This window comes from Protopterus annectens, chromosome 2.part0 (genome assembly GCF_019279795.1).
Source record: "Protopterus annectens isolate FY-2018-M chromosome 2.part0, PAN1.0, whole genome shotgun sequence".
Lineage (NCBI taxonomy): Eukaryota > Metazoa > Chordata > Ceratodontiformes > Protopteridae > Protopterus > Protopterus annectens.
The window spans coordinates 1,961,967,818-1,961,993,161 of NC_056728.1; the positions used below are offsets into that span (position 1 = coordinate 1,961,967,818).

A 25,344-nucleotide genomic window follows, 5' to 3' on the forward strand; every position below is an offset into this window, starting at 1 on the left:
GTAAATTATTTTCTAAAATTAAAAGAACTAAAGTGGCAGTTAAGAACCAATGCCAGTGTTAACCCTGGTCTTAATAGTACCCTATCTATTAGTTCAGTGCTTAGGTTGAGGTCTGAATTCTTTTTATAAAAATGTATTTTCCACTAGTCTTTTTGGTTCTCTCTGTGTATTGTTGTACTGTTATATAGTTGGGTCTCGGACATTTTTTGGTATTGCTTTCTGTGTTTGTTGAACATATTTATACATATATATAGATATATATGTTTTTAGAAAGATACATTTACTTAATTTTATACCAATTTTGTTCATATCCATACATATATATTGTTTTGTATTTAGAAATAATAGGATGGATATCAATGGGTTATTTATTATTGTTTTATTGTATGGAGGTGGAAAATTCACAGTTTCTGTGTTTTTTATAAAAATGTATTTAAAATGCATGTAGTACTTTGAATTGTTAATTAGGGGGAGTATTTAAGCTGGGTAATATGCACTGTTTGTCATTTTCTGATGAAGTTTCTCATAGACGAAACAAAAGCGCTTACAATAAACTGTTGGATTCGTTTTTGGCTTCCTTATTTGTTATCAGTTTGTTTGGACCTGTGGTCTACATGTTGTATATGTTCTACTATATGTATGGAGATATCGGTACAGTGGGGACTGGAAATTCATCCATGTCCCCATTGTAGTGCGATCTCAGAGTTAGAATATATTAGTATAAGGGGGTGTGGGGGGGTGCAGGGGGCTTGCCCCCCTGCAAAAATGTAATATGTCATATAGGAGTTTGATTTACATCAGCTCCTATATGGCTATCACATGATGTTTTCGGTGACAGTCTCAACTCAAATGTTTTGATCATTTGGATCGACATTGTGAAGTGGCGGGGATTCTGGATTTGATGGTTTACTTCGATAGTGTGAACAGAAATCGTTTTGCCTTTCACAATATTGATAGTAAACCTAACATTCCTTCTTATATTCTCATATGTACTGTTCCCTCTAAACTGTACTATACATGGCTGGGTATTATAGTGTGATGCTAGTGGTCTTTACACAGCTTCATGTAGTGCATCTGATCCTATCAATAAACCATAAGTAACTTATTTCTTTATAGAAATAAGAGGTGTATACTGTCAGCAAAGTAGCTAAAACTGTTGGTTGGAGGGTTTTCAGTGAATACAAGTACATTAGACTCTTGTCATCTGTTCATTTTAAACAGTTTTTAATATTGCTTTACAGAACTACTGTGCATTTGTGTGATGTAACTTGAAATACTCTTCTGTGGCTACTGTGTGCCTGTGCAAAACAAACCTGGAAAATATTACTTTGGTCATTATTATTGGTGTTATTTTTTACCCCATTCAGACATTGAAGTACATGGGGTCAATAGTGTGGCTATAATTTTTGTGTACAGGTGCTGTGTGTGGATGAAAATGACTAACCCTGCTCTACTGATAAATAATCATTAGTCTGTCTTTGCAGTACAAGTATTTATTTGTGTAAAGATAACTGTACTACTTCACCACAATCACAAATGGGAGATGAGAGTAATCAATAAAGTGGCAATAATTAAACAGCATGGGTATTAGTGGATTATAATGACAATAATATGAGTGTTCTTTTATGGTTCAACTGTTATGAAATTAGTAATTTTGTTACTGTTGATTAATTACATTTAATTTCATTTAATTTCTTGAAAAAAATGTTCAAGACTACAAATTTAAAATGCACTTTAAAAAGGTTTGGTATACTTAAACAATAAACATCATTGAAAACAATCAGGAAGATGATTCCAAAATATAATGTGTGTTTATTCATTATCCTAAAAAAATCAAGCTGAGAGAGTATAGTTTGAATACATTCTGGAGCCAAAGGTATACTTTATCCATCATAGTGTGCCTTGGACCCCAGGCTATATTTGAACCACGCCCCCCACACAGATAACAAGAAACTAAACAAGAGCAAGGTAATATGGCTGTATCAATGAGGGGAGTGAAAAAGAGCAGTAAGGAAAAACTGGAAGAGCCTGGATTTGATTAAATGGAAATGAATGACTTGGCTGTCAGGCACAGAAGACATCATTTCCAAGTAAATGATTTCTCTGAAGGCAAAGAAAGATATAATATGCTGAGCTTTGTTCATAGGTTCATAGGTGTGTACTAAGCTAAAGGCCTGAAGCCTATATAAGCCTAGCCCAAGAAGATTCCCTGGCATCATCATTGTGGTAGAATATCTAGATAGAATACAGACTGAAGTTGTAAAACAGACCACTGAATGGCAGGGCCTGCATAATATTTAAAGTAAAGCATGTGGCAATCCAGGATACACTGATAAGTTTCCTTCTTCCTGAAATTGGAGAAATATCTTCAACAGACTGGAAGGAAAGGTCTGTGCATACTTTCCATGCACATTTTAAGCTGTGTCCAAGAATTATCTAACCCATATTATCAAGGCAAGAAGCATTGCACGTGTCTGAATGGAGCTCCATATGTCTGTTAGTCCTCCACCAAGCTAGGCAAGCTATACTCCTCACTGTGACATGTAACAAGTGACAAAATGTGGAGTTCATAATCTATGTCATAGTTAAAGTTTCTCTGTCTGTAATATGGGGAATGGTGGAATGCTTTGGAAATAGAAAGGACAGATCCTGCAAAGGTTTTATCAAAAAGTTGACTATAGATAGGAAAGAAATGAACAAGCTGGCTGCCGCCTGTGACAAAATATGAGAAGAATAGTCGTTCAAGAGTGAAGCTGTTTGGGCAGTGCCAAGAACATACTGGACTGTGGAGGAAATATTGATAAATGTGCTTGTTCTAGTTTGAGCAGTATATAAACTTCCGTGTTACTAAAGAAATAAAAGCACGTACAAAGCATTTTGGAATAAAATATTTTGTTGTCTTGAGAGCAGTTTGGGTTTTTATAGTCTGGATAAGCAGCTATACCTTGGACTCTTATGTCACTTCTCTTTTTCTTTATTCCATATAAAAATGTTCTTTTGTTCAGTTTCTGTATCATGGTTTTCATAGTATTTCAGGTCCATAAGCAGCCAGCATACTTTCTGATAATGCTACTTTGTTAGTTAGCCTAGGCAAAGCATTAATTAGCTAAGAAGGCTACTTCTCCTTTAAAACACCAAAACATCCAATCACATGAGAAGACTAAATACACTCTTCAAAGGATTTGTTATAACACTTAGATATCGATGAACCAAGTAGAAGAAATGTTGCATTAAAATGTGCTGGATATTCTTTTTTCTAACGTTTTACTTTCATCAAAAATGCTAAAAACATTTTATCTTGGTGATGGAAAATTACTTTTCTAAGGTTTTCCTGACTAGCAGGTCTTTGAGGTAACTTAATGGGTATACATTGTAATATTAAATAAAACCTGCTCTATAGTTGAAATCATAATATGCGATATAAATGTTATATGGGGAGATGGCGAATGTGATTTAATTACAAATAGAGCTTTCAGTAGAATGGAGAACACCTAAAACTAATATATGGTTCTATAAGGGAAGTTTGTGTTGTGAAGCAAGGCTAGATTATTAAACTATGTGGAAGGCCAAAAATGATGGTGTCCATAGTAAATGTATTACTTAGAACTGCAGAGTAAATGTGCTTTATTATGTATCAATACTGATTAGAAAATGCTCCAGTATGAGCAAAAGGTAGCCTTTGATATTCAGAATTCTTCTTCTGGTATGAAGGTAGGAAAAGGTGGAAGGCATAATCCATATACTGACATTACAGAAAGAAAGAGGCAGACGAGATGGATTTACAGTGGTATGATTTATTGATACTTACTTATTCCAGTCAGAATTTGTAACATATTGCAAGAAGACATGGATTTGTGATATTTTGACCACGACAGTAGCCATTCCTTGCATTGACTGACTAAATAAGTGTATTTGTATTCCCGTACCATTTTTCTTACCTGTAGTACTCTGGTGTAGTAAAAAAAATAATGCCCTTCAGAATATCTTATACTACAATTTCCGTTCTTTTTTTTTCAGCTGTGTACTTACTGTAGATGATAAAGACCTACGGAGGACAATTTGTGAAAAAGGTGAAGAAGAACAGACACCAGAAACTGCAAGAAAGTATTACTTTGGTGGCTCACCGAAAACGCAGTATGGCAACTTCACCGGCTGCATCAGTAACGCATATCTGACAAGGTAACCAACATGTCCAAGATTATTTTCCACTCTATTTTATTATTGTTGACATAAACAGGATAATCCAGTGTACCAGTTAATTCTGTTACTTTCTGATTATGACACTGTGAGTATGGAATGAAGCACGGATGTAGAATATAGGACAGAGGCTGTATGTATGTATGATGTAGTGGGTTAAATATCAAAAGATTTCTTGCTGGAAACAAGAATATGCAGGAAGCTAGGCAGCTGAAAGGGGAATTTCTAGGAGGCAATAAACTCACAAAAAAGTATTTGGTGTTAATACATTGTTTAAGCCAGATGAATATGTCCTCAAACTGTCACACTCATGTCAATGATATTATATATGTGAACTGCATTAAGTGTAATTGGAGATCATTATGTACTTGACTCCTGTTTTGTTTGTGAGAACTAATTCTTGGGCTTGTCTACTTATAAAATGTTCAATAAGAACTGCAAGAAAGACCCAGCCAAGCTAGAGTCTCCACAGTATAGTACATTAACCTCATGTAGTTGAAGCCTGTGGGATATATGCAAATCAGTCCTTAAGGACATACCACTGTTTCAGCAACATGGCTTCTGAATGACCATAACTTGTTTATTTTTTAACATCTTTACTGGTGCATTGTGGTCAATAAAGCTTAACCCTACTAGCTATAGACATGCCATGTTTCACCATTTTTTCTGAGTTCATCAGTACAGTGTAAGTGAATTGTTTGACCACACCTTGGAAACACAGAGCTTAAAACATAATACCCAGGAAAGTATCATGGTGTCCAAAAGTGCTTGTATCATGATTTTTAGTTTGCATTTTTTGAAATAAAGTGCAGTTTGTGAATGGTCTGTCATGCACAATTCTGTGTTATTCCTTAATTTGTTTCCTTTGGTATCTGTTGTGAACTGAAGTTCATCCGTTGCTTTACACTGTCTGTTTGTGCTCTCTGTTCCTTGTTCACGTGTCAGTGTGATCCTGAGGCAGAGGGATGGGAATTTCTTACACTTTTTAATTATTTTCCTTCTTTTGTTATATAGTTTATTAATATGCAAGTTCCACCAAAGAGGTTTATTCTTGAATTTATCATTAACATTAGGAAGGAGGGGTAGAGAGTTTTACTATGCAGCTGTTTAGTTGCTGGAAAAGTTGGAGGTGAATGTGACATCCAGCCTCATTATTTGGGTCTATTTGTGGTGGATTAATTGGAATTTTGCACAGGTCTTCTACCAGCTATGAAGTAGTTTTGCCCTGTGCAAGTCCATAAAGTTGTTCTCATTTGGCGGTGTGGTGGTACCATTAAGCCTGATGTAACCAGAGTTGAACAGCTGTCTGGTGGGGTATAAGCAGCCTAGGTTGGTAAAGACCAAGTCAAGCATGCTAGAGCATCTTGTGAGTCATTTTATGATTTGCACCAGTGCAGTGGTAGTAACAAAGTCTGTGAAATGCTGGGCATATCCATTTTTAGAAGTGTATGTGTGCTAGTCAGTGCTTGGAAAATTGATGTCCCTATTTAACTCCTCAGTGGTATTAAGGTAATTTCCATGATCTTTAGGGGACATTGATTGGGATCTGCAGCTATTAATGAAATGATATTTTGAGTTGTTGAGGATGATTTTGATCTCAAGGGCAATTTGATGTGAGGTGATAGTGTTTATAACCAATACCCAATGGCCTGAAGGCAGGATACAGGCTAATCCCTGCAGTCTTTATGCTGAAACCATATCTCACTAACTACACAGATATGAATATGTTTGAGAGGCAGGAATTCTGGCATCTTTCTGTTTAGACTCCTAGCACTGAGCAGTGCTACCATGATGCTGTCTGAATTTGGGTTTTGAGTTTGCTTTCTACAAATGTCCAGTAGGGACACTCTGGCTCCTATGGTATTAGCTAGTATGTGGGAGTCTTCGTATGAAGGTGTAAGCTGTCCCTGCTGAAAAAGGAAGTCTTATCTACCATCTCATCCTAGACTGATACATACTGGCTCAAATAGAAAAGACACTAATAACTTAGTCAATATTAATATTTCATTGTATATGAAATGGCATTCAGTTTTCATTAATAAAATGCTATTATTTTAAACAAAAACTCTAGTGGCCATTTGGAAGGGTATTGTTAACAGAATAAGATGAATATGTTCTGATGCAGCAGTACTATGCTGGCTGAACTGAAGCACAGAAAATGTAACTGTAATAACAGGTATTAGCCTATAGATATTATTTATGTCTGAGATGTTAATTGAGCAGTGCATGTGTGTGTGTGTGTGTGTGTGTGTGTGTGTGTGTGTGTGTGTGTGTGTGTGTGTGTGTGTGTGTGTGTGCGTGTGCGTGTATGTGTGCGTGTATGTGTGTGCGTGTGTGCGCATGTGTGTGTGTGTGGGGGGGGGGGGGGGTATGTGCCTGTGTATGTGTGCACACATGTCTGTCTGTTTCTCTGTCTACCTGATTATAAGGTGTATGGATGATTGTAATTGGGTGATTCTACTTTCACTAGAAATTCACTGCAGCAGTTGTGTACTGACAATGTCAAGACTGCTATATTACCGGGGTTGACACTTTCTTCCTTCCTTTCTAAATCAAGTGTGGCTAATGAGTTCAGATTATTAAAAAACTGGTGTCAGAAATTATCTCAAAAGTGATGCCAGAAGTATGGAATTGGAATGAACAGCTAGAATCTTGGTATGAGCATTTAAAACTAAGTGCAAGATGAATTAGGCAACCAGTAAGAAGGTATGTGAAAAGTGAGCACCTAAAATGGTATCATTTTCTTAGATGGACAAGAAAAATGGAAGGCCTCTATCAATCCCAAAACTTTAGATGACTGGTAATGTCCCTGAAGACTAGAGGATATTTAAATAGTGTTTTGAACACTACATGTCTGCAAGTGGTGTTCACTGCAAATTTGAGAAGATGAAGATCTTTTTGTTTTTACACATGGTCAGAACAAATAGCTAGAAGTTTGTGTTAACTGTGTGTTTGAGGAAGTGGTACATTATGATTATAACCAGTTTATGAAAAGAAAGGATGTATTAGATGCACTCATTCTTTGCATGGAAAAATGAAACTGGATAGTCAATTGATAATTATAATCTGAACCGAGAAACTGTAGCAAAACATATGAATCTGGAGAACTGGCATGTTCTCTAATCAAAGACTGAATTATGTATGAAGTACCTTTTAATCTATCAAAATCTTCACAGAGGACAAACTTTATGTTTAAAGAAAGCTCTAGTACTGCATCAGGTGTATGAGAAAGCTAAATCACAAGCCAAAAAACTGATTAATGAAAGTTGCACTATGTTGATTAAGCTACAAGTTGATGAAAAGCATGAGAATTTATTTAATTGGTGACAGATTCAAATCAGACTGAGAACTTCCCCGGGGCTTTTGGCAACTGACTGTCCCTATTGACATGAAGGAGTGGAGTCTGAAGCAGTATACATGAGAGATCAAGACAGATCAGAATATAATAAAGGCACATTGTCTCTTGGCTTGGAGATAGCCACTAGAAAACCTCAAAAGCCAAAGTGGAAATCAGTTGAGGAGATCACTCTAATGTGCGGAAAAGATAAACCTCCAGAGGCCCTCACCAGCCCTGGCGGTGATGCAGACATCAGAGCAGAGCTGTCAAGAGCCAAGGCTCTGATGAGAATGGATGGAGCTGAAAGTTTCAAAGTCAACCTGTCACCTTGGGCACTGTCCCTGATACTTCGGCTCTGACTGTCATCTTGATCTGACAATATAGGAGTCAAGAAAGACTGGGGAATATTCAGGGATGAAGTGTAAGGCACTACTGGAATTGATATAGATACTCTGGGAAAGTTCTGATCTGAGGGCTTCATTTCCAAAGACTGGAACTGCAATGGAGTCATTGATTGAAGGGTCACTGGGACTGTTCTTGGCCCAACCTGAGGAGATGGAGCCAAAGGACCCCATCAGTATATGCATTTGCAGAAATCTCTGCATCATTCATTCAGTGTCAACTTTGGTACGTTTCCTTGAAGAATGAACAGACCTGGAAGAAGAGACAATCAAGAAAGCCATGGACTGATGCTTTTGTTGAAGAATCAGAGAATGAAGTTGAGGACTAACCAGCTCCGGGGAAAAAAGGAATGGAGGAGAAGAAGAACAGATCTGTCTGAAGATTTTGTTGTTTATGCTGCTGGACCCAAGGAAACTGCTGAGCTGGGTGACTATATTTTTGGCTTTCACAAGTCCTTTCTATGGAGTCTTGCTGAATGTAGTAAACTCTTTTTGTTTTGAAAGTTATTTTTCCTTTTCTTTAGATATCGGCAGAGAAGGGGATGCCAGTGTTTTTTTCATGGAACCTGGCTGCACTGGAAGAGGACCCTTTAAGATTAACATATCCCTTCTATTATGAAAGGCCTTGTGGTCAAAAGAAACACAGGCTTTGCAATCTGTGTACAGATATGCCACTCCCAAGCAGTAGACACAAAGGGATTGGGGGGTCTTGTGGAGGAATTTTGTGGACACATTTAGAACATTTTTTAAACTTTTATAAGCCATAATGAACAGCAACAGCAATAAACCAAACAAGTATAGATGACAAAACTATAAGTCAGGAAAAATATCATAAATCACATAAAGGTCTAAATGCTACTACAAGTAAGTTTTAATTAGAAATCTTAATGTTAAATATGGAAATAATGCTACTCTATAACAAACTCTAGTGTAATCCTATAAGCTAAAGACTACATTAACAACTATCTAAACCCATATTTCTATATATATATTTAAATGGTGCCTAAAGTCACCAAGAAAACAGGTAGGGAAGGAAAGGTGTAAATCATCATTTAAGGCTATAATAATAATAAGACTTTTGAGATACATGTCATAGAAACAGAGAGCAGAGCTCTTGCAACTGTTTGGTACTAGTGGCAAATAAAATCTGATGTATTCTGAGGAAAGAGGGGTAATTATGGGTAGAGCCTTCCATCTAAAGGTTTAAAGGTGCTAAGACCAGATCTGATTTGGATTGATTTGGATCTGAGTCCAATAGTTGAATCAAACAAAAATGGACAACATTGGATCCTTACCCATCCTTTCTTTTTGAAAAAGGAACTTAAATGCTTGTTCCCTGGGTCTTCTTTAACCTTACATGCTCCATGCTACGCCATTGACCTTCAAATGTCATAAATGGAAAAAAACTCCTCTTTTGGTTAACACAGAAACTTTGCCTTAAGTACTATAGCTTTCACCACTTTGTTGAATAAAGGCTGTTTTTGTTCCTATGTCTCTCTTTCCCTACCTTTCTCTACAATTTTACATAATTTCTCAAATAAATAATTGTATTCCTGTTTTAATATTACTGTCCTCTACTTTCTTTGCAACCTAAATTCTCTGTTACTTTTTAGGTTTACTTATCACCCACTCAAGACAGATTGGTGACTGGTGAAATGGAGGATGTTGTTACCATTCTTTATTTGAACTTGGTCTCCACACTGTATAGTTCAGTACATGTAGTAATGAATTGCTTTTTCTATTAATATTAATTAACAGCAATTATTTTTTTTATACATATATCATTGCTCAGACAGCATTCCTGTTTTCAATAACTACATTTTTGTTTTAATATATATTGTATGTCTAATCATTTAATAAGTGCTTAGGAAATAAGCACAATAATAAATATGAACTCATTTCCCTGTGGTCTTCACACAAGTGCACTATGTTTATTTTAACATCTTCTTCCTAGTGTAGATATGCACCCAAATTAAAATACCTTAAACTAGCCTGCACATTGTACATTGCCTCCCTAAAGCTGTACGCTCTCCTTTTTGATCTGTCAAATTTAACATCAAGTGCATTTTTGTATACAGCTCATTGAAGTACTATGAAATTTGAACCCAATTATTGCGTCTAAAGCCCCTTTAACATCACTCCTTCTACACTTTGAAGCATATCCATCCCCTGCCATCCATTCTCTTTCTCTCAAAGCCAGATTCATTAGTGTAGGATACATTTCTGATATGATCCAGGTGACTTGCATTTGATTACAGGCTGGGGCACCTGTTGGAGCTAGTGTGAGAGAGAAGAAAATTGACAAGGCTATACCCGTTCACCTTTTTATGAGAAGAAGCAGGTGTGAAGAAAGGTTTGAATAGGCATCTGGGCATGCCCAACGGGGAATCTCTACTCTCCAGCATGGATAACATAGAACTGATGTATGCAATCAGGGAGGGATCTTTGATAATGTTATGCAGTGGTGTGAATGTACAATCAACCTCTTCAGCATTTGGGCCAGTGCAGAGGAGGGATGCTAGAACTAACACATAACACCCTGATCACTTCCATGAAGATGAGAACTTCCCCTCTTGGCTCATCTGGCTCTCATTTCATAGAATGAATGGTCTGTTGGGCTCTTCCCCCAGAAGATAGACAGGCTCATTGAGTGAAAAAGAGAGGTGACTCTACATGGTTAATGGAAAAAAATAAACACAAAAGAGAACCCCAAAAGTAAAGCATTATCAAATGCCAGTCATGATGCAATGTCATTTACTGATACATGAATCACTGAGGTTTGACTCTCCTTCTTAAAGATGTCTGATTATGCAGTGAATTAAGTCACTTGCATACTTCAGATTTACTATCCATGCATCTTTTAGTAGTTTTCTGAGTCTAACCGTGTAGTAGCTGTCCAAATCATTTTATCACCCATTGAGATACATACTTGTTTTCTCCGTTCATAAATCATGTTAGTAGTTTTGAGCTGCTCTTCTGGACCAGAAGCAATCCCCAATCAGAAACCTCTGAAAGCTTTATCTGGTATGTGATGTGTTAAATGTACACAGTCTCTGACATCATCCATAACTTATGGAAATACTTGGATTTTGCAGTTTATGACATTATTTCCTAATGCTTAAAGAATCTGAAGTATTCTCATTAATTGCTTGCTGCAAGCTTTGAGGATTCAAATCAGCATATTGCCAGAAGTCCCCCAACAACAGATCCATAGGAAGTAGAGTTGCAAATGGAAGCACTAAGCTTCATCGCCAGAAACTGTCACAGAAGATATGGATTTGCATGAAGGAGAGGGTTCCTGTAGATCCCCCCTTGGAGACATCACCAACTCAAATTATAGCTTGCAGCCATTTCTAACTTTCCAATCGAGCACAATGAGATTCCTACAGCCTCTTTAAAGGTCTCTAAGGCTTTTCTTTGAGGGACATTTCTTCTTTGACCCCCCCCCATAAGGGACCAATTTCCTCCATAGAATATTACATTGATGCTTCAAGCCCTTACACAACCTCCTTTTGAACCATCAGCTTTTGTAGACTTAAAATTTTTGACAAGAAAAATTACCTTTTTGGTGGCAGTTACTTCTGCAGAGAGAATTTCAGAGTTGCAGGGCCTTTCAGGCAAATCACCCTGTCTGGTCTTTCTAAAACTTAAGTCCTCATTTATTGCAAAGGTGACATATAAATCCAATATATACCAGTCCATTAATCTACCTGTTTTCTTTCTGAAGTTTTCAATTAAGGGAGAATATGCAATGCATTTGCTTGATTTTCATAGACAACTTAGGTTCTATCTACACAGAACTAAAGATTTCAGGAAGTCATCTCAATAGGGCATTGCATTATTCAAAACTAAACTAGGATATGATATTTCCAAGGTCACTCTTTCAAGATGTCTCTCGAGTTGCGTCACCTTTGTTAATCACAAATTAGATTTATCATAAATCAAGAAACTGACAGCTCATTTTACAGCAACATACACAGTTTTCCAACATATCTTTCCAGTTGATGAGGTTTATGCTGCTAACACCTGGTCTACCATCCATACCTTTGTATCTCAGTATTGTTAGATGTACAATTCAGATCTTGTACCTCTTTTGGCTTTGCCTTGATGCTGCCCAGACAAATTGTTAACTAGTGAATCTGCCCCAATAGTTGAATCAGATGAAAATGAGCAACATCAGATACAAAAGATATGTGTTCACCATAACAATTGATCCATGCAGTCCTGTTGTTGTCTGGTTCAACATCCCTTCCTCCTTCCCCCTTCAAAATTGACAACTCCTGTACCTTGAAGAATGCATGGTACTCTAGGGGAGTCTTGTTATAGTTAATCTCAACAGGTCAGTTCCTTTTGACACCCTTTTGTATTGAACATTCTCTTTAATTGCCTGTCAATATTGGAAACTTATAACCTTATTCTAGGCAAACTTGATCTGTGGTATTCTGAAGAAGGAGAGGGAATTATGGCTACAGGAAAAGTCATAGCCCTGGGTCCAAAGGTTTAAATGTGTTAAGGCCGAATTTGAGTTGGATCCAATTATAAGAGATGAACCAGACAGAAACATGACAACATGTATATCATTATAGTGAGTACATAGCTTTCATGTATAGGACTTCAAAGGAATGGCACACAGGGAAGAGAAGAAGAGGAAGAGAAGAAGAGGAAGAGAAGAAGAGGAAGAGAAGAACCAGAAAGACAGAGAAAGATTATGATGGTGGTGGTGGAAGGTTTGTTAAATGCAAAAGGCTAATGCCATAAGTGTGGCTGGGTTATCTTATGGGTGTTATGAGCAGTAAGAAGACTGGGGAGTAGAATTTTTTTGCCTAGAAAATAAGAAGATAGCATACAGATGGAATGGAGTATGGAATAAACATTTCATTTCGAAGAAGTAAAATAAACATATAGTTTTAAAGTGATGACTGAAAAAAACAAGGACTCATGCACACTTGCAGATGATCTGAAATCAAGGCTTTTATTTGTGATACTATTAAACAAGAATAAACTGTTAATACCAGCATATGGAGGCAAGACAGAAAATCACTTTCAGGTGCAAGCAGAAAAATAAAGCAAAATATAATTAATTAACCACAACCTACTCTCACTAGCTTTTATAGTGAGCTAAATGTATTGCTATATTGTCCTATAATTATTTTAATGGTTTAACAACTTTTTGATGTGTACTTAATCCATTTTTATAAAGTAGTGTCATAATCCAGAATAATATTTACACGGGCCTTGTCTGTGCTGCCTTTTTCCAAATTGTTGGAATTTTGTTATGTGCTATCTCTTCTTACTTCTTTATACCAATTCCACATGCTGTACGCAGTACAAAAGTTTGCAAAAATAGTCGTGTCAGCATAGATCTGCAATACAGTCTTTGCTTAAGCATAAACTGTTCACTGTGTACAGTGTATTCAGCTACATAATCAAGATTCTGCCTGACTGCAATTAATTTCCTGCAGTTTAGAAATACAAACAAAAATCCATTTAAAGAAAAAGACACACACATTCCATACTCATAGAAAATAATAGCATACTTGTCAACATCATACAAAGGCTTTTAGTACAGTTAAACAAGAAGTATAAAATTCTAGCAAAAGTAGTCCAGATATAAATGAATAGAAGATTATGATCAGGTTGCTGATTGTAACCAAGTTAACAGGTTCAAGAAAATTTCAAGAGTTCAATTGCTTTAATCCATTTTGAGAACCTATTAAAGATAGTTTCAAATTTTTGCAATATGCTGGAAATTTTATTTACTCCAGTGTACTACATTTTAAAAAATATGTAGAAACATGAAGTGGATGAGATTTTTAAAAGCTGTCATATACTTTGCTGTGCTATACAAATAGTCCCCAGAAGAAAAGAGCAACATTTATTGATAAACATAGCTTAGAACTTATTTAACACTTTGCACTGACATGTTTTGTGTGTGGGTTTGCACAGTGTGACGTGTGTTAGTGCTTTTAAAGCTGTTTATAGGTAGCTGATGTCATTCTTCAGTGCAGTTATCTGTGGTGGATTGCAAGTCTTACTAATAACAGGGTTCATATGTATGATTCACATTTGGCTTGCTATTAATTGGCTCTTACATACATAGTTTGTTATAGCAAAACATATTTTTATTTTTGGGAATAATCAACATGCTCCATTTATTGACATGCATTAGAATCTGAAATTAAACTGAAGCAGGACTGGCGGGTGCTGTTATAGGTTCATAGGTTCATAGGTTAGTACTAGACTAACTGCTCTTGCGAGCCATTTTAAGCTTAGCCAGTTATCCCCTGTGAGATTCAAACCCTGTATCTTGTGTTTGTAAGGCAAACACCTTAACCATTAGGCCACCCACCCAACCCTTTGGGGTCATAAAGTGTTTTGTATGGTCTTATAAGTGGAAAGGCACTACCTATTTGTAACAGTTGCACTGAACACGTTTATCAGAGCAGTTTGTTGTAAGAAATGAGGTGTGAAAGTTTACAGGATGGATAAAAGCCACTGGATAAACAAAGATTTATGATAGACAGGTAGTTCAAGGTTATCCAGCCTTACGGTGAAATGTTTAAGGAAGGAAATCAGTCAAGCGCCAAAAGTGAACATAGTTAAAGAACAAAATTCTGAAATGTAGTAAAGTATTCTTGAGTGTACTTTCATATTACTCACATACATAGCTATAGCATAATATAGTCTGTCAAGCTCGGTAAAAAGTGTAAATTATATTTTGCATAGGAGGTATGTATAACATCCTTGATGTAATGGGGATGTCACAGAGTATGTTATTAGTGTGTGATGCACTTAACTTTAGTAGAAAAGGCTGTCAAGTGACTTGGGGTGATGACAGTCTTAATCTGCAAGTATCTAACTTGTGTGTATCTCTCATTACTCGAATATATTGGCACCATATATTCTTTATACCAATTTATGGAAGAGGAGGTCTGGATTGACTGCCATGAGTACAGAGTTTCACAATACTTTTGTCTGGTATTTCTTGCTCAGGACATTTAAATCCTGAATCTATGAATCTGTGAATCTATGAAAAAAATCCTGTGTTATGTGGTCTGCATTGGCTGCTGGTCTTTACCACATCTTTACCATATCTGTCTTAAAAATAGAAATCATTTAGCTAGACTGTATTATTCCAGCCTGAGACATATTAGAGGCATAGCACATAGAGATCTTTCAGAACGCATGCTAATGTGATTAATGAAGACTTATCTAATAGTTCATATCTCTTCCTATTTTTTTTTGCTTCCTTGGAACTAACTGTCTACATATATATGAGATAGTCTACTAGAGGCATTCATGACCTGTTTATAAGACAAGAGCAAAAAGAACAAAAAAAAATGTTTTGGTAGTTATAGTAAATTCAACTGCAAAACAGTATTAGGGTTAGGTTGTACGGGTTTGATATTTAGAAATGTTCAACATAATGCTGTTTTATTCAACAAGGTACTCTCTTTAAAGCATTGCAAAATCATCACTTTCATCTGTTTGACAGAAATTTCAGGCAGAAAGAAAAACTTGGTTAGGTAACAGAACCAGTACATGTACACAAAGTTTCTGGAAACAGTAATGCTTTTTAATGAAAAGCCTACAGTCAGCAAGTATTGCTTTTATTGTATTTGGAAAAGTGTTCCATATGTTTAGACTTAGAAATGAAAATGTCTTTGATGAACTTGATAGATAATGTTGGACCTTAATACTTAAAGTAAATGTTTTGAATTTATGAACTCTGCCTATAGGTCTGCAGTACTCAGAGGTTATCAGTTTAGAGATGAAAATATCAGTAGATTTGCTGTCAGGCTGATAAAGAGACAGTTAGTTTAGGCCAAGGTGATAAAATGATATTGGTCCATTGGTGCACTCATAATCAGCATGAGAATTTTATTTTGCATTACAAGCAGACTGTCAATTCTATTTGCAGAGGTTACTGTAATGTCTGGTAGGGAATTAAGTTGACTTTGGCCAGGGTTTGTTATTAGCAGCTAGTAAGCAGTGACAGAATTTGGCTTATTATTCTGAAAATAAAATTTGAGCATATGAGTGTTTGATGTAACCTGAATTCCAAGTAAGTGCAGGTCTGCACTGTTTTTAATCAGGCTCTATTCCTAGTTTCATATGGGTTTTAAAAAGCATAGACTTGATCTTACAAAGCTTAATCTGCAGCACCATTCCCTCTAAAGAGTACAATACTTGTTTCAGTTCTTTATTAGCTTCTTGGCAATTTCTATATGATTTTGATGAAAGTCCCAGATGACTGTTTAACTGATGCACAGTATATTATTAATGTGGTACAAGCAGAAAACAATAAATCTAAGAAAATGGTAGAGGGTAGAGGACCAAGAAGTAATGCCTGAGATACTCATTTAATTACCGTGTGAGACGAAGATTGCATTTAGTTAACATTTACCTTGGAGAACATGTTTCTCAGGTAACTTCTGACCCTGTCTAATATAGCTTTATCTAAACTATATAAAGTCAACTCCATAGTTTCTCATGACAGAATTGAAGGCTTTAAGGAAAGCTACACAAATCACCCCAGTATTCTTCCCGTTATTCATAGTGGTCAATAGGATGTTTGAGAACAAAAGAGGGGTAGCTGTAGCTAGGTACGTTTGCACCCTAGCAAATTCCTCAGTTGGCACCCCTTCGACCAAAGTTGAGGAACAGACAAACTATCTGGGCTATATCAATAAGCTTTACATGCTACTGCTTCAATTACTAACACAGATTGTTTCTTAAATCACTTTCAACACTGCACTTTCACCCAGCTGCCAAGTGTCTCAAGTAACTTTCAGGGACCAATAAGCACATTTTCTGCAGTGTTGATCATGCCCCCTAACAGCCCACGTGCAGGATATCTGTCCCCTTCTCACTGCCCTAGCTGTGGCTCTGGAACTATAGCAGTATGTTTTCCTTTTCTAAAGTCATACTGCTGCCCCCTTAACAACCCATATGATTCAGTATGAAATCTCATTTGAAAATCCCACAGTTTTCTTCTATGTTTTACTGTGGAGAGCAGGAAAATAGGTCTATGAGATTCAGTGATCATTTTCCATCCTTAATAAGGTATGGAAATATGCATTACAATGATATACCCTTTGAGAAAAAAATAAATTCAAACAGATGTGATTATCTCGAACCCGATCAAATAGCCATCAGACATTTTTAGTGACGCCTTCTCCAATAGCCGCATGTCAGAAAGGTGGTAGAGAGCACGGGAACATGGGAACATTGTCCCTCTTTTCCCATTTTTTATTTCCCTAAAAATATTAAGTGGTGTTTTATTGCAAACAGCATCTACAAATCTGTTGTGATGAGGAAAAGGAGTGAGAAAATGCAATGTCTTTTATTCAGATATTGTGCCACAGACCTTCTATGAGTTATAAAAGTAGATTCCAATTGAACCTACATTGTGGTTAGGCTCACCATGGTAAGAAGAGCAAAGCTGTACAATGATGCAGGATTTGGAAGTCTGCATCTAGGCTAGGGCTGTAGATCAGTAAACACTTAATTAGGTCCCTGCTGGAGATTAGAGGAACAGTATGTACACTTTAGGTATGCAGACTGAAGAGTAAGACCGCTGCTGTAAGATAGCTGCTTATCAGGTGTAGCCTGTCTGACCATTATTTAACACTGTAAACATGCCCATAATTGATTCAACTTTGATGCATTCTGTTCTAGTTAAACATACAGCTGCTCCCTGAAGCCCCAACTTCTTTTTGAAGTTAACAGCTTCACCTGATAATAGGCTCTGAAAAACTGAAGGCACAAACCATTAGAGCCTATGTTGACATAGCGTAGGATTTCTCTTGTCACCTCTTTACTTTGGAAACATGAATATCAATAAAATGACGCAGCTGCAACACTGTAGATGCATTCTACAGTTTATTTCCTTTCACTTCTTTTAGAAAAGTGTGATGCAGTATATAAATGCTTTGCAAAACATCTGTAAATTCATTATCTATTTTCCTTAATTCTGTAATATAGTCCCCTGCATTATTGATGCAACTGTTTGGCTAAGTTGTTATCTCTCTCTAGAAACATGTAATACTTCCTAGAAGCTTCAACAGCCTTGGCTTCAAAACATTTGCATTGACTTTGTTGGTGAAGTTTATGCAGTGTTTCATAAGGTTCAGTAATGCTGCAGTCAGTGTGAGCATTGTTTACCCTTGTACTTCTGTTAAGCTGCTTTATAAGATGCAGAGTATTGCAGTAGTTCTGCAATTAACCAGGGGGGAGATGTTTGACTTTGTATGGCCAGACAGTATGGTGCAGTGGCAACAGAATGTTTAGTGAGCATTGTGAGTCAGTATTGTTGTTGTTTTAATTAGTTACACAAAACCATACAATGTTTTCCAGCACATCGCACAGCTGCATTTGCTGTCCTTGCTTAAATTCCTTAGACAATGTGAAAGTACCCTGGTAACACATTACTTTTGCAGAGAAAATTGTTGATACATATCACTGCTCACCAGAAAGTGTTTATTCCAACAGGCTTTGGCTTCTGTCCAAATATTCAGTGCATATCCAATTCAAATGGAATATTTTCCTGTAGTGGAATTATATCTGCTTGTTTCTAATACTGGATGGGCAAAAAATGTCACCTCTAAGAGAACCATATAGCATTTGGTCATGTTATGTCTTGGTACACAATCAAGATTAGAATTTTCCATCAGTGATGTATTACAATTTTTGTAAGTGAGGCAGAACTGCCATAGTAACATCATATACAGAGCTTGGAAACATTGATTGAGGGTTGGCAAAACAGACTAGTTCTAACTCTGCACTTGTCACTTATTAAGCAGTCGAAAACCAAACAGTCTGGGTTATGTTCCATCTTGTTTGAGTAGCAATCAGTCAGAAGCAGACATACATAATCACCTGTTATGTGATCAGGTCCCCGACTTTGGAAAGCTCTGTAGTTGGGTAACATTGATAGTGAAGGTATGTCTGCTGGTTTAGCCAAGATTCATTGATTCCCACAGTGCCTTCCAAGGTGGTGCACTTGCTTCTCATACTGTCAAGATTTATGTAGCAGTAAAAATTCCTTTTCTCTTCATGATAAACTTGATACTGTTTGCATATGAATAACTGGGAGAGTAAGCAATGTCTTCCGGCTTTTCCTAGTTATGGGTCACCACAGCAGATCACCGATCTGCAAACTGATTGGCAGTGAAGTTTTTATGGTGTCAAGTTACCAGCCTAGTGCCCAACCTTCACAGAAGGCACACACACACCTACCTGTGCATGTCTTTAAAACTCACTCCACTGCAGGGAGGATGTGCAGACTCCACACAAAAGGCAATCCAGCCAAGAATCGAACCAGAGAACCTCTTACTGTGAGGCAACAATGCTAACCTCTGCACTACTGTGGCAGACTACTTGAATACCTGGGAGAGTGACATTGTAACTATCTAGAAGCTGAAAATTAATATTAGACACATTCTTACAAAGCTGTTGATTAAATTTTGCTGCTACATAAATTGACCTCACTCTCCCACTTGAAAAACTGGGAGAGTGAGGTCAGTTTATGCAGTAGCAAAATTTAATCAACAGCTTTGTAAGAATGTGTCTAATAGTAATTTTTGGCCTCTGATTAGTTATATAAATGCTAGAATACGATTAGCCGGCTACCTAAAATAGACAGCTGGTACATAAGCATCGACTTCTCCAAGAAAAAATCTAGACTGCATTGATCAATGAAGAGTTAATTCATTCAGAGCAGCATAAATGTCTGGGTGTATATACTTTAGATCTTTGCAGCCAAGGTAACAATAGGTAAGATGTAAGCATTCACAAATGCATGTTCCACTAAAAATATTAAAAAATACCAGATTTCACAATAATCTTGTCACTTTTATGAGTGTGTGCCTTTACAGCTTTTCAGTGAATTAGGAATGGTGATTTTGCCCTGAAAAGTGACGTATTCAAATCAGACAATATTTCATTATGAGACAGCAGTATCAAGCAGTTTTAAATTACAAGCATGGCAGAGCTACAGAAGTTCCAAGATGGAAATGTAACCATTTTAATCATAATTGTTAATCGTCTTTCAGATGTCTTTGTAGTTAGTGCATTGGGACAAGCTGTTATTGCAGTAAAGAATATACTCAGCAAATGGAAGTGCAACACACAGGTGTTCAGAAATTTTGAATGTGCTTAGCAAACCGGTTTCTTATTTTGTCCCCAGTTTCCCCACCCAACCTCTGCCAAAAAAAAAAACAAAAAAAAAGGCTAATAGGTTAGTGCATGCTGAAGCTTTAGGCAAGCACTTAAATTTAGCACAATTGACCAAAAGAGGTAAAAGTCATTCCCTTAAATTAAGCTTAAATATATCTACAGATGATTCAGAAGTTAGGGCTTTTTGCAATGTGTCTGCTCAAAGGAATTAAATGATCTCAACTCAATGTCCACAGTTAGGAGAAGGTGAGAAGAAGGCATTTTATAGAGGACTGAGAGATGTTAGGTTGTTTACAGTTATAGAAGATTTGGAGCTGAAGATCTTGAGTAACAAACTGAAAAGGAGAGATAAAATTGTTGGTTGCAGGAACACAGAGCACAGTTATACTTAGGGATTGTTCTGCATGATTTTAGAATATGTTATTTAGGTTTTGTTATATTAGATTGTTTTTTTTTCATTTCTGATGCTTGTCTTTTATCTTTTGTGTACATATGAATTGTATTATTTTATTACATGACATGAATGCATAGTCAAAAATGCTAGAATTTATGTGCAGCATTCATGAGAACAGAAATGTACACAGACTCAGTTTTCTGTGTACTGTTATTATATTGGATGTATCACATTGCAGAAACTAGTAAATGTAAAATGCACAAATAAACATTTTGCATGTATCTGTATCTTTTGGCTGTAACTCACCAAATGTTTACTTTTTTGTTATGTTGCACTTGCCTTATGATTTGAATCAGGGTGGGAAGGGGTCTTATGAACAAATAAATGAAGAAAATAATTTCATTCTAAAAAAAGGTACTGTTCACATTTGCATAGACTAAACTAGCTTGAAATATTAGTTACGAGAGGTTTGCATTACTAATATTGTCCCACAGTGGTACTGTATCTTAAGAGCTTAAAAGCTGCTTTTCACCAGATAAATTGCTTACAAACAAATTTGCTTCTGCTAACATTAATTTAAATTAGAAGCAGTTACAGTATAAGAACTGTACTGGTTACCATATATTAGCATGTTGATAATTCAGCAATTATGACGTCCTAGCTACATTTAAGTGTAATTATAACACAACAAGAGCTTTCCACAAGACTTAATTTTGTAAGGTGCATTTACTAACAAAGTGAAGCCTAAAAGTAAGCAGTTTAACTATGGTACTGGGCAGGAACACTTTCCAATCTGTATGCAGTAAAATCATTTTTTTGTCCATGCTAGCAAGAGTAACTAACTGTCAAGAATGCATAAAGGCAGGAAATCCAGGGCAGTTATTTATCATGTACACAACTGTATCTGTATTCTATAAACAGAGGCAGCTAATTATGGTGTGCTTTTTATGTGTTTTATATATATTGCATTAATTTGTAGTTTATATGGAGGAATGGATCACTGGCTGCTGCTATTTCTTGGTCATTGGGTCACTCAATATATTACCAGATAACATGATTTTAAAGGTTTGATTCTTACAGTCAAGCCACCCAAGAGCATCTCTTATATTCAGTAGTGAAGTCATTATCAACAGGCACTTACGAATTTGATTCGCCATATATTATCTTGGATGCCAAGTACATTAACAGTTCCATTAGATAGCAGGTTAATTCAGAGATTATTTAAATGTTCTTTTATGTTCAATATTACTAACTAGGAGATTGATAATCAAGTAAGCTAAACTGAAAGTTTATCAATTGATTGGTTTTACTCCAAGCTCTCTGTACTATCACTGCAGCTGATCTCTGCATTTCTACAAGAAACTGCAGCCTTTACTATGTGCAGGGAGCCAGTATTTATTTTCTTTTCATGTTCCTAGCCTCCCATCACAAGTTGTCCTGTGATCTGTAACAAAGTTTTTAAGCATACCACAAGTGCTACCAAGACTGCCTGTGCTGTCCCATTTAACTCCAGCATAGCCTGGACTCCAGGATAGATACTTCAGTTCCCTGGTTTCCATCAGGAGCTCCACCTCAGGCATCATCCACCTCAGTAGATCCCTCAAGATGGATGAGCTGATTTCAGCCATTCCTTCCTGTGTCACCCACCACCTGTACCTACAACAGTCAAACTCATGACAGGTGCCAGACTTAAATGTGAGACATAATTGAAGAAAAGTCTAATATGACTCACCAATATGCAAACCCTGTGTTTTGTATATAAGTGAGTTAGACATGTTCACACTAAGTTACTATTAGTACAAAGTTAGTAACTTAATTACCACAATATCAGGTCACTTGTAGCATGATAAAAACTGTGGTTGTCATATTTTGGTAGACTGCATTAAAGCAAGCACGTCAGGAGCAGGAATTCACTGCAGAAGACTTTGTACAGTGATAGAGGCATAGTGAAAAAGATAAGACACTTACCAGTGTACCTGTACACTGCGCTGAAGAGCCATGATGCTTGGCAGCAAAAGGACAGCTAGGAAACAGTAGACCAGTTGAGGTAACATAGCACAGGGACATAATATGTCAATATCCTTCTGGGACAGCTCACCATGACAAATAAGATAGCACAAAAGTATGACAGGTTATTGCCCAGTTGTGATGGGAGAGGATATAGCACAGGACCAAGATGAATTAATGCTCTGTGAGTGTCCACACTGTGGGCTTGGCAGACCAACTGCAAAACATGTTACATGTTAAACAGTGGTCTTAGTACATAGGTCAAGGCATGACTATGAGCAGAGAGGCACAGCCTGTAACAGGATTGGAAGGTTCACAGCATAAGAGCAGACTGGACATGCACACACACACACACACACACACACACACACACACACACACAAAATCTCTGAGTGATGTGTTACCCACATCTGTACATGTTTTGTCACTGGCTCAGGAGAAAGACAGCAGCTAATAAACTTCACCACCAAGACAGATGCATTACTGCAGGCACAATCCACAAATGACATGGGCATCCTGGAAAAAGGTAACACCAACAAGGCTTTCCAGGACCAGGTTTTACAAGGAATGGAGCAGGACATCATCAGGGATGGTTAATGCTATGCAAATCTCTGTGGTCACTGGGATAGGCAGTCCGTGCATCCTCAACTGTTTGTGTGTGTTTGTGCACATGATAAATGTCAACCAACTCATGTATGCTGCCTCTGTCGACATGGAAGTAGTTGAAAATGTCCATGTCATGGAGATGATGGAATGCAGGACCCTTCTGTGATATTGGCAGTGAAAGGTGATGGCATGTAACATAAGAGGCACTTACTCCAAGAGCATCGACTAACACTTGCTCCTCATATAAAGTCACAGCTCTTATATAATAGTATGAGTAAAGCTTCTGCATGTATCAAGAAACCTGGCACTGTATTTCCCAACATGGGACTTACATACCTCTGAATCACTCCATCACATTTTCTTTCATCATTTGCATATGTGGTGAGTACCACTATAACAAAACTCATTTTCATGCCATTAAACAGTTATGTGCTTACCATGCATGCCAGATTATTTTTCCTGTAAAGTGGTCAGAATCACCTCCTTCCCATGCATGTTGCTGATCGTCATGCTGTTTTGCATACCACTATGTATTTTATTCATGAATACACCCCAGAGTGTTTGGACTCTGTTAGCATGGGTACAGGTTTCAGGAAATGATCAACTAATGCAAAGGTTATCACTCCATTAATGTTTTAAGGTAATATGTTTAGGACTAATGAATAAACATTATGAAATAACAGTGTTCATGCTTTGTGACAAGCTGCAAAATGATTAATGCTAACCAATAAATATATATTGTTTTTCAGGGTGGACAAAGATATTGAAGTTGAGGATTTTCAGCAGTATGTCGACAATGTCCAGGTCTCTATGCATGGCTGCCCCATTGAAACACCACCTGCTGCTTTACGACTGAAGCAGGAGAGAAATTCTTCAGGATATAAGAAAGGCAATAATAAGAAGGTAAGCAACAAACTTACATAAAAATCATAGGCAAAGAAGTTCTTTACTTAAACAGAAAACTGTAGTCATACAGCTTTAAATATATGTTTTGCAGTTTAGATTAGCAACTAGAGTGGCAGAATCATATAGTCAGAAGTAAATAGGAGATCATAATTTGACTATATTTGCTGCCAGTGTTATGTCTGCCCTTTAAAGCATTATCCAGATTTACTGTAGCATTCTTTGCAAGATTAAACTGTCTTTCAGTTGCATGATTCAGGTCACCACCTTTAGATATCTTTGAGCCCAGGAAAATAAAATCTGTCAGTACTTCCACTTCTTCTCCATCTATTTGAAAATAATTTCTAGTGCTAGATGATATTAATTTAAGTTTTTTTTTTAATGATAACTCATATATATCTAAGGACGTTAATATTCCTTCCGGCAGTTTTAATTCCAGCATCTGATTTCCCTAATCCTAGCAATTCAGATAATACATTCAGTCTATAAACTGATAGTATACAACTTTGTTGCATTCCTTTCCTGAGTCTTGAACCAGTCCATTTTTCATACTCAGTTTCTATCTGTTGATTGTTCTGCATACAGAGTCCTCAAGACGCAAATAAAGTGACTAGAATCCCCATTTACTAAGAACTTGCCACAGTTTATTATGGTCCACTCAGTCAAAGGCTTTAGAGTGGTCAATATTTTTCTCAGATTCCTTTGCTTCCTGTATTATCCATTCAGCATTGGCAATTTGATCTCTGGTACCTCTGTCCCTCTACAACCAGCTTTTACATCTGGCAGTGCCTGGTGCATATATTGATGAAGGGTAGCTTGAAGGAGCTTGAACAATATCTTGCTAGCACAAAATAGAAGTGCAATCTTTCAGTAACATGAGCATTCTTTATTATTGCCATTTTTTGGGACTGGGATATAAATTGACTTTGTACAGTCCAATGGCTACTGTTGTCTATTCAAAATGTGTTGAATTCCACATACATTGCAAAATTAGTTGTAGGATTTTAAACAATTCAGCTGGATTTCCATCACTGTCTGCACCCTTGTTATTTGCCTAGCTTTCTAGGGCTCATTTAACTTGACTGTCCTGGATGTCTGGCTGTATTCAGACAACATATCATCATACATATCCGTGATGTCAGGGACTTTCTTATCCTGTTCATCTTTATGTTCCTGCTGCCCATTCTTAGCGTCTTCTGGTTCCACAAAGACCCCCTTCTTTGTTTGTTATCATGCCCATTTTTACCAGAAAGGTTCTATTAGTATCACTAATCTTGACTTGAATAGATCTCCTGTTTTTCCCATTATGTCGTCTTCTT

At 36.9% G+C, this 25,344-nt stretch overlaps 1 protein-coding gene across 1 annotated transcript in view; it reads left to right on the forward strand.

Annotated features, from left to right (window-relative positions):
- The window catches only part of LAMA4 (laminin subunit alpha 4), a 1,355,623-nt gene that overhangs the window by 1,173,074 nt on the left and 157,205 nt on the right, over positions 1 to 25,344 (forward strand). Inside the window, exons 31-32 of the mRNA XM_044061904.1 lie at positions 4,018 to 4,179; positions 23,872 to 24,025. Of these exons, the coding sequence (XP_043917839.1) occupies positions 4,018 to 4,179; positions 23,872 to 24,025 (316 nt within the window). The remainder of the gene's footprint in view (positions 1 to 4,017; positions 4,180 to 23,871; positions 24,026 to 25,344) is intronic.